The sequence below is a fragment of the Drosophila guanche genome, unplaced genomic scaffold, assembly GCF_900245975.1.
Source record: "Drosophila guanche unplaced genomic scaffold, DGUA_6, whole genome shotgun sequence".
Taxonomy (NCBI): domain Eukaryota; kingdom Metazoa; phylum Arthropoda; class Insecta; order Diptera; family Drosophilidae; genus Drosophila; species Drosophila guanche.
The window spans coordinates 2,342,948-2,353,573 of record NW_022995746.1 but is presented as its reverse complement, the minus strand read 5'-3'; the positions used below and the strand labels follow the sequence as shown (position 1 = coordinate 2,353,573).

General features: G+C 51.3%; 2 protein-coding genes across 2 annotated transcripts; one reads left to right on the top strand and one right to left on the bottom strand.

Annotated features, from left to right (window-relative positions):
* The first annotated feature begins 349 nt into the window (after positions 1 to 349).
* On the top strand, positions 350 to 9,406 carry LOC117582627. Its single transcript, XM_034270502.1, has 10 exons — positions 350 to 3,020; positions 4,313 to 4,660; positions 4,725 to 5,209; positions 5,264 to 5,348; positions 5,410 to 5,455; positions 5,514 to 5,676; positions 5,740 to 5,966; positions 6,024 to 6,108; positions 7,668 to 7,927; positions 7,986 to 9,406. The coding sequence occupies exons 1-10, from the start codon at positions 1,056 to 1,058 to the stop codon at positions 9,293 to 9,295; spliced, it is 4,974 nt and encodes a 1,657-aa protein (XP_034126393.1). The 5' UTR covers positions 350 to 1,055; the 3' UTR covers positions 9,296 to 9,406.
* LOC117582628 (RNA-binding protein 7) lies at positions 9,316 to 10,307 on the bottom strand. The gene has a single exon (XM_034270503.1). The coding sequence runs from the start codon at positions 10,236 to 10,238 to the stop codon at positions 9,513 to 9,515; it is 726 nt and encodes a 241-aa protein (XP_034126394.1). The 5' UTR covers positions 10,239 to 10,307; the 3' UTR covers positions 9,316 to 9,512.
* Between the last annotated feature and the right edge of the window lie 319 nt (positions 10,308 to 10,626).

Here is a 10,626-nt window from a genome sequence, read left to right as displayed (position 1 = left end):
TTAAATTAGTTCCAGCTACTGTATCGATATTTATTGCCATTTAAGTAGTTACTTTAAATACTTTATATAAAACATTGCTCTAACTTATTGACACACTTCACCGACACCGCCCGACACTGTCTTTGGTCGCGTAGCCATAGACTAATGACTTTCACAGAGATACTTCGCAATTCCTCTAGAGTCTAGATACATTACTTACATCTTACTTTTGCCTACCTACATTTGATCATGTACAATGTAAAATTGGTATTTTAATTACGTAGTAAAAATGTTATTAAATACCTAAAATCATAAAGAATGTTCTACCATTATGAAATGCTGCAAAAAGCTATTGCAAAGATGCAAAAACTGATGCTCAAGATGCTGGAAAAGTTTGTAAAAATATCAAACTAACTTTGAGTAATTCACTTTGAATGGCGATCGACCATCTGGGCCTTTATGTAAATATACAATGTGGTGTATTCCCTCTCTTTGGGGTCTTATTCATGCTCACAATCATGCAATAAAAGTGAAGCTTGCGTCCAGTGGAAAAATAAGACCCGAAAAGAGAGCGCATTGTGAGAACCCAGCACTCTGGATTAATTTCATTACAGTCCTTTCCCTCGCACATAAATTATACATGGTACTTTTAGGAACTGGAAACTTGAAGCCACGCAGTAAGAAACTTTGTCCTTTCTTAGCCAGTTCTAAGCCAAGTGCAATGTTGGTGGTTGGACACTAACTGTTGCAGCAGAGCAAAGCGGCAAATCGAGGCAGAGAGTAACGGCCCGTAGAGCATGCGCAGAGCAACGGCGCTCAATGTTCTAGCTCCAGCGTTGGCTACAAAAGCAGTCAGCAAACAGTAATATGCCCAGTCGTTGCTAGCGAGTTGAAAGTTAATGTTGTGGCTGAAAAAAAGTAAGAAATGAAGAGGGATTGCCCCTAGTCACAGGACATTTCGGACCGGATGCCAGCGTGCGTGACAATTAAAAATTAAAATCCAAGTGAATAGACCAAAGGCAACCAAAGGCAGTGCAAGTCAGATAATTGCAGGCAGTAAAGTGGGAAGGAGCAGCATGTTCTTTCGACGAATTTTGGAACGCAAAGATAGCAGCAGTAACAATGCGCCGCTCCCTATAGCTTCCACAGCAACGTCAGCGGCCAATGGCAGTGACTACAACAGCGAGGACAGCGAGAGTGTCACTTATGTGAGTGGTGCCGCTGCCAGTGAAGTCAAGGACAAGAATAACAATCAGTCAGAGACTGGGGCTGGGCTCCACACCCAGCCGAAAATGCAACGACGAGCGGAGGCCCCGGCGATGGGTGGTGCAACTGTGCAACTGACACCCCTGTGGGAGCATATTCTTCGCACACGCCGCCTGCCGGAAACCATTAGCCCCAGCGCCATGTTTGCCGAGTTCCATGAGCGGCTGCAGGATCCCGAGTGGCAGGTGCGCCAGCACGCCCTGCGAGTGCTCGTCGATGTCCTTGTGGTGATGCAAGACCGCGCCGACAGCCACATGGAGGAGCATCAGCTGATCGGGCTGCTGGTCGAGAACCTGGGCCACCAGGCGCCCACCGTTCGCAAGGGAGCACTCGACTGCCTGCGCGTGTATCTGGCGGAAACAGCTGTACCCGAATCGGTTGTCCTCAGGATACTCGACACGGGACTGTCCCCCATGGACTCGGACCACGGGCGGCTCAGCTGCGGCGTTCTGCTCTCACTGCCCGCCATACTCCAATCGATTTTGCACACCCCCCAGCGGCATTTTATCGTGCAGCAGGCACTGCAGCGTGTGGTGCAACATTTGGAGCAACTGCCGCAGCAGGAGCTCACGCTGAAGGTCTTGTCCAAGATGCGAGAGCTCCTGGGCGTCCACGAATTTGAAGCCATTATGAACACGGTGGGCGGACACACCACCCTCAGCAAGTACTACCAGTTGTGTCAGGTGTACGGAGTGTCTGAGAAGCAGAATCGCCTGGGAGAAGTCAAAACGGGCGCCTGGCGGGCACTGCCCAGAGAGCAGAGCTGGAGGAGCAGCAGTCACCCCTTGGACGCTTCGCTGCAGCTGCAGCAGGCCAGTTGTTCGGACAAGGGAAAGGTGATAATGGAAACGGAAATCCAGATCAACGATGACACCGTCACCATGCGACTGCTCGAGGCGGACACTGAGACGGAGGAGTCCGACAGTCCAGCGCGAGTTTACTCCAAAGAAATGGAGACCAAAGAGCTGGTTTGCCGCGCTTTGCCGAGTGCCAGTAGATCCTCCCACCAGGATCTGCGAGAGGCTGCAGGCATCGTACAGGTCATCAGCGACTCTGAACTGGATGAGCCTCCAGCTGCTGCGGCGGGAACGGAGAACAAATCCGAGCCCAGCACGCCCTCGCGGGGCCTGAAGCGAGTGACATTTGGTGGGGAGGTAGTGAAAATGCGCACTCCGGACAGCGATGCAGCTACCAGCAATCCCAAGCGAACAGCTCAACCCATTGTTATAGCCCTGGATGAATCCTCGGGCGCCACGCTGCAATCTCCGTTGGAGGATGAACCTCCCGTGAGCTTACCAAGTGACAGCAAGACCTCAGCGTTGGTTGTGGAAATACCCTACGATAATACCAAGCCACTGCCACGCCCATACAGCTCTCAGTCGGTGCGAGCACAGAGCCAAGTGCAAGCGGATCAGCCAACGACAAGTCCCAGTCCCAGCCCGAGTTCCAAACAGCAAGAAGTGGACTCCAAGCAGACTCCATCGCCGCATTCCCCGCAACTCTACCGCAGTCGCAGCACGAGTCCAGCGGGCAGCAACAACATAAGTCCCAAGGTGCCGCACAAACAAATCGAAGTGCTGCACAATCTTCAGCGGGATCCCTCGCCGCGTTCACAGCGTCGCAGCGAGGATATGGCAGAGCGTTCTCCAACCCCTACCGAAACCAAGCGAGCACGCAGCAACTCCATCATATCAGCAGAGTCGCCAGTGACCCCAAAGTCCTGGGAGGATCTGGACATTGTCAACTATAAAACTCTAATGAATCTCAGATCTGGGGTAAGTTGCGAAAACTGTGTCGATTGTCGCCATAATTGCAGTCGAATTGTTGTCCAAATTTAGCATGCTCCAACGGTAATTGTTTCTGCACACCAAACAGTGTTGTATATTGCCCGAAAATGAAACAATGAAATTATACCACACGCTAACCCACCCGCCTGTGCCCCCTCTCCACTCCGTGCTCTAACTGGGTCACTAGGATATGTTCAATTTCATATGCGTTCATAATTCTGCCTTCATAATGGCAGCCACCGCCAGCGCTGGGCTTTATTACGTACGAGACACGCATCGTCCCAGCTCCAACTCCACCTTCGACGTGTGGCCTGGCGCTGCTATTATTATTGTTGCTCCGTACTCGCTTTGCTTCGACCCCCTTGCTAATGAAAATTTCAGCGATAAGCCCTTGCCCCCCCCCCCCTGCACTCACTCATATCGATGACGATGGGGAAAACAAAAGCGAATCATGGCTGGGCGTCGGAACGAGCCCCCACATGAGTATCAATGACCTATTAATTTTAGACGTTTCCATTTCAAAAGCCAACAAATTATTTGGGCAAATCCACCCAATTTCTTGCCACTTTCTCTTGGGCGGAAAAACCTCTTAAGGTTTCCACGTCAATGTGCGTCAGTCAGCAGTTGAAAGTTAAAGTTAAAAGCACAAAATCATGCTGCTACTCGCCGGCTGAGATGTGCCGCTTATCAAGCTGAACTTTTTGAGTGGAAAAAGAGCAACTTGGGAATTCCGGTAATAGTTAGTTGCATGTTATGCGGAATCCATGCGGAATGGGTATTGGATTGCAGCAGCAGCAGCGACTACATAGTGGAGTGCCAAAGAGGAGTCCTACGGTCAATCATTTAAGTGCACGCGATATTCATAGCAGCAGCAGCAGCAGCGGCAGCTTGCCGGAACGAGTACAAGAACCCATCACTCACACCACAGCTTGCATATGCGACGATAAAATAGCAGGACCAACGTCCTCCGGCTGGGACCGGGACTGGGACTGTGGGACTGTGGGACTGTGCAGAGCGTGCCAGGAAGTGGGTCAGTTCGAGCACAAAAATATAAGAAAAACATTAACCGAAATTATAGCGCGTACCAAATACAAAACGGGCAAAGCAAAAACTCAACCAGCAATGGCATGGGTTCGGGCAATGTCTTGGGAACTATCTAAAGTTTGGCAACTGAACAAACACTTTATGGGGGAAATATTTGCATTGCATGAATAGATCTAATTTGCGAAAATTTAGTAGCAATAAAACACTTTCCATTTATTGCTTCTCTTTCCGCACAGGACTGGCGGCATCGCTTGCAGGGCTTTGCCCATCTGGAGCTCGCCCTCAGCTCCTCGAGCAACTTGGCTCAGGTGCAGCCGTACTTGGACAGTCTGCTGCGCACTTTGCTCTCCTCGGAGCGACACTTTGAGGTGGCTGAGCTGAAGCGTGAGCTGCTGGTGAATCTGATTACACGCCTGCCGCTGGACAACTTGGAGGAGCGAACGCTGCAGATCCTGACGGGACTGTGTCGCCAGGGCACCGCGGGAGCCAATCGAGTGTGCAAGGCGCTGATGCAGCGACTGCCAGCGGGCACAATTGTGGCCAAGCTGACAGCGCCAGAGTTTATGCATGCCAAGAGCTCAAAGGTGAGTCTATGACTGGACCCCGAAATGCCAACAGCTGCTAATACGATTTGTTCTTGCTCCACAGTTCCGTGATCATGCCCTCCAAATGTCCATTTTCGCGTTGATGACTTTTCCCGGCACCTGCTTTGACATTAATCTCCTCACGGCACAGACCATTTACTCTTCGCTGAATCGCAAGCGACGCGTGCGTCAGGCTGCCCTGGAGGTGCTTGCCGTCCTGGCTGACATCTCCTCGGTCAAGCAGGTGCTGGCCATTGTGTCCGAAATGGCTGCAGGCGTGGAGCTCGGTCCGCCCATGCTGGAGGCTGCCAGAATGCGCCTGTCCCGCCTGCAGCTGCCCATCATCACGCCGGACAGTTCCGTGCTGTTTGTCTTCAATCAAACGGACACGCCCGGCAACCGGCGTGGCGCGGATGTGGACTGGATCAATCAGGGCGATGGCTCAGCCTCACCAAATGCCATCAAGCGGCGTCGCATGCGTGCCGCAAGCAGACAGCGTGGGGTCCAGGAAGGTGCAGAGGCAAAAGACAGCGCACAGACACTCCACAGGTGAGCAGCGGATTACCTATAAGCAGCTTTGATAGCTCTTCATTTTATGTTCAGTTTTAGTCACGTCAATGAGAATCTGCATAGACATTCCTTCCAATCTCCGCCAGAAACCCTAGGCATGACCAGTCCCAGTCCCAATGTGAGTTTAATCCAATGGCAAAAGCTCCACAAAAATAAATCAAATATTCCTTATCCCTCAGGACTTTTCTCAGAGATTAAGTTTTGGCGCCAATAGGACAATGCATGGTGAGTTTTCTTAATAAATTGCTAGAGATTCCTTTAAGGTATGTTTCCCAAACTGTAGGCAACCTCATGGATCGCCGCATGGTGGGCAAAACCTGCTCAGACACTTCGATGGATGGCCGAAGCACTGACAGCACGGCAACCACTTGCAGCAGTGGCAGCACTGGCAGTTTTATACAGCTGACAGGCCGCACTGGCAGTCACTTTGCGGCACCCAACTCGAGGTAGAGTATGCAGCAGTCCGTGCAGAGTTCCTTCATCGTTTAATGAATGTTTATTTCTTGCAGATTCCCCGCCATGCATCAGCACACGGATTTTGTGAACAATTTTATGCGTAGCATGCAGCGTTCCAGCACGTCCTACAACATGGATGGGCAGGCATATCCAAAGGTGAGCTACACGAACCCCAAGTCGACGCAGCAGAGCCAAATGCTGCGCAAGAAGCTGCAGCATCAGCACTCCTTTACCATCGCCCAGCAGAGCAACCGAACACGAAACGCTGGCCAGGCACAAGGCAAGGATGAACATATCTCTGAGCTGTATTCGTAACTTTATTCCTCGTACTCTTTAGATGGCGAAATGCACAAGAAACAGCGCAGCTTTTCCACAGATAATCTACAATCCGCACAGCAGTTGGGCAGGGAATCAAAATCAGAGTAAGTTCTGCCACCATATTCCTCCAATTAAATGAACCCCACACTGCTCAGTCTCTGCCCCTTGCCACGTCCCACCTACGTTGACAAATGCTAACCTACATTTTTGAATGACCCAACTGCCAGATGTGGGGGAACCCCCGAAGCGGGTTAACCATTAGACCGCAAAATCAGCCGGCAGCCGGCTACACGCACCTGTGACTCACAGCCAAAAAGGAGCTCTTAAAGGCGCTTAAAGGTGTCGCGTTAGTTAACCTAAATAATTTAAATGCGCAGTAGGAAGCGCGTTGCTGCACTTTAAGGCTGATGAGGGGCATTATTTGATTGGAAGTGAGCGACCACTGGCCACTGGACGCATCTGGCTGGCCAAGAAAATCAATTTTCCTTTGTGTTCTGGCTATGTGGATCCAGAGTGAGGAGTGATGGCCAAGGAATTCTTTGTGCTTACGTCAAGAAACTTCGTTTAGAATTTGTGTAAGGAATATGTAAAAATGTATGTAAATATGTACATATGTATGTATTTATGTATTCCGATCTATTTGGGAATATTGGTGAAAATGTCAACTCTCCAGACATACACACACACACACACACACACACACACACACACACACACACACACACACACACACACACACACACACACACACACACACACACACACACACACACACACACACACACCTGTGCCCACAGCCCTCTCACATGGCAGACTTCGGCACACGAAGTCACCCGAAGAAGACTAAGAAATTCGTTTGGAACGAAGTGTCTAACCGCAAACGAGCGACTGGTCAGAGCCGAGGCTAGTTCCTCGCTAGTTTGCCACTTAAGACCATTCCGCGACCTTTTGCGTTGGCTTTTCCTTTGGCTAGTTGGCCAGTGGGTTGGTGCGGGGGGTTCCCACCTTTGTGTGTGTGTGTGTGAATACGTGGAAAACGCAATGTCCTGTTTTCCATTTGCAACTCTGGGGCTTTGTTGTGGATTCCTGGTAGGGAAATACACAAAAGTACCTGAATAGCTGTGGGGTCAGGCAGTCAACCAGTTAGCCAATGGTCAAAGCGACTTGCCAAACAGTCTGCACAGTGGTCTTGCTTGAAGTAGTTGCTCAACGTCAGTCCACGCATTGGTCTTCAATGTTCCTTTGAGGCAGGCAGTGTCGTGGCCTTTTCCCTAAAATGCAGAATGCATTTTCCTGCGGCGCAGAGCCAGCCAGTCTGCTGGTTCGTACACGCACTCTGCTACACTCCGGCTGGTCGTACATTTGCCAAAAGGCAGCCGAGGTTCATTCAGCACTTTGCGGGGTTATTCTCTGTACGAGTGGTGACAAAAATCAGCCGCCTGGTGGCACCTGCTGCACGGACACTGCGGAGTACAGAAAATCGATGCAAATTGTTGCAGAGAGTGAGCAGCAGCAGGTCGATGATAAGTCCACCTGGGAAGTGTTTCCGCCACCGGCAGATGGTGCACAAGAAAATGTTTATGCTGTGATTCCCTACAAGGAGTTGTAAGTTGTCCATATAATATTTTCCATTTTCCAACTCTCTTTATTATCTCTTTCCCAGTACAAGCGTTCACATTGGCGCGGAGTCGGAAGCGAACAAAGGTGCCACGGATGGCTCACCGCTGTCCGTAAAGTCCACGAGCTACTCCCAAAAGTCCACAGCCTCAGCCAAGTCGAGCAACAGCCACTGTGAGACGGAGCGACGACCAGCGAGTGCCGCGCGGAGTGCCGAAAGCGTGGATAAACAATTGGAAGTTCTCAGTCTGGAGCGCAATGCGGTGGAGACCTTTGGCGAGCTCGTGGTGGATGATATTGTATCAAGTAGGAATTACATTACCCAAGCAAGATTTATGTATTACAATGCTCAATCCACTTCCAGACATAGAGGAGGAAGCGGAGCAACTGCGCCAGGAGGACACTCTCAAACGCAACGAGAGCGTCAACAGCCTGCACAGCAAAACGGAGAGCATCAAAACGCAGCTGGAGGACGCGTCCCCGCAGCTTTCAAGAGCACAATCGACCAAGTCGCTGCCCATCGAAGAGGACATTGAAGGCAGCAACAGCTTTGTGGTGGTGGAAGAGGTGCAGCATGAGCTGCAGGCATCACCGAGTGACTCCTCGCCGGTGGAGCAGTTGGAGGCTGAACCACAGGCAGAAAGTGTGGAGCCAGCACGCAGTTCCTTCAGCTTAAAGTCGGACAACTTGGGCCTGCAGCCGCGCAGCATTTCCCTGGAGTCACTCTATGGGGCGCGCCCTGCCTCGAAGCAGGGATCCCTGGATAATACCAGCACCAGCACCACAGACAACACCTCGCAGTCGGGCTCGCAGCTGGGCAACATCAGTGCTATCGCTGCCATTGCTGTCAGAGGAAAGGCCAAGCACACGCCGCTCAAGCAAAAGTCAAAGACTTCGTACTTCCTGCGCGGCCAGCGGCGTGTCTCGCCCGTGAAGCAGGCCATCAAGATCTCGCAGGCGGAACTGTTCCCCCAGAACATGTCGCGCTTCGAGAAGCCACGCGAGGCCCTACTCAAGACCTTTGACCAGCTGGACTCCAGCAACTGGGAGCTGAACATTGTGGGCTTGAAGAGTCTGGTGCGGCTGATACGCTGCCACGCGGAGTTTCTGGACAGCCACATGCACATGACCTGCATCCAGCTCACCCGCTCGGTGCGGAATCTGCGCTCCCAGGTGGCTCGGGCCTCCTGCCAAGCGGCCGCCGAGCTGTTCAGCTTGAAGTCCAAGTATCTGGAGCAGGAGTGCGATGATCTGGTGTGTGCGCTGCTGCATCGAACCGCAGACACGAATCGCTTTATACGCGCGGATGCCACGCACGCCCTGGAGTCCATGGTGGACCACGCGCAGCCCGTCAAGGTGCTGAATATCCTCTCCAGCAAGGGTGCGCAGCATCAGAACGCTCTCGTGCGCACCTCCACGGCCAAGCTGTTGTTCCGACTCGTCGAGCGGCTGGGCAGTGATCGCATCTACGCCATGGGGCGGGACCATCGCGACAAGTTCTTTGTGGTGGGCGCCAATCTGCTGCTCGAGGGCAGCCTGGAGACGCGCAGCTATGCCAAGTCGCTGTTCCGCGCGCTCTCCGAGCACAGCAGCTACCAGCGACTGCTGCTGGAGGTGATACCAGCGCGCACGTATCGGAATGTGGAGAAGACGCTGAGGAGCATAGCACGTTAGTAGGGAAAACAATCTGCATCTTTGTACAGCTTAAACTCTATTCAAGGTAGACAGACACTTCATATGGAATGCTTATTTCATAGATGAATGTGTTTGTTGTGTGTGGTTTACTTTCTATCTATTTGTGTAGAATGTTCTTAAGGCGATTACTTAAAGACTATTAAAAACATTTTTTTCTGTAAGTGAAGCGGCTTAGATCGATTTTATGGGCATGCCCTCAGAGCAGCCTCCGCTTGTTGTTGCTGCGCTGGTCCAAGCGTCGGTCGTGCTGATGGTGCGGCTGCGGATGCTGGTGTGCTCTCGGCCGATTGCGATCCATCACTGAGCTGTCGGAGCGGCGACGCAGATCCCCATTATTGTACATGCCATTGTTCTGTCCAGCATTTCGATCGTACGGCCTGGCCCCGTGCAAGCTGTGACGCGCGTGGCGGTGTGCTCCAGGGTCCATGGGCATGGGTGCGGGCTGCTCGTTCATGAACGGATTCCGTAAACGACTTTGTCCAAATGATTGTGGTGGTTGCGGTGGCCTTGCCTTGTCTGCTCCTTGCTGCTTGATGGTCACCTTCTTCTGAAACAGCTCCAAGCCCTGGTACAGCTCTAGGGCAAAGGGAACCGCGGATATTCGCTGGTACGTCACAAAGCCAAAGTTGCGCTGCCGCCCCGTGTTGTCCGTGGGAATGCGTACACCCTCCAGCGGTCCTGCCTGCACGAACACCTCGTACAGGATCTCCTCGGTGACGCGCTCGTCCAGATTGCCACAGAACAGCGTGCGCTGCTCATCATCGTCCTCGTCCTCGTCGTCCTCTGGTTCCTCCTGGGCTGGAGCCTGCTCTGCCATGCCATTTGGTGGAAATTGGTCGAAGGGATGCTGTGCCAACTCCATGCCATAGCCATAGTTGTTCCAGTCCTGCATCATTTTTTGCATTATTACTTGGAGATCCATTGTTTTTTTATATTACTATTTTTCAATTTTTCTATTTTTATTTTGTTTTTGTATGCTGCACAGTGTGACCGCGTATTAATGCTTGGCCCTCAAATATATACCAGCTGGCGAAATATACCTGAAATATACCAAGGAAAAGCACTAACAAATGCTGATTGGAGGTAAGTGGTATGTTCCAATTGGCATTTTTTGATATTTCTTTTTATATTTGATTTGATATTTGTTTTAATTTTAACAGCTGATTGTCCAGCCACAAATATGTTATTCAATTCAATCAATTCGAATATCAGCCTCTAACAGAAGAGGCCAACAAGTCCCTACATTCTGAGAGAATATCTCGCCACGATAAATGTTAACTTTCAACATGTGCTGTTAGACGCAATTCTAA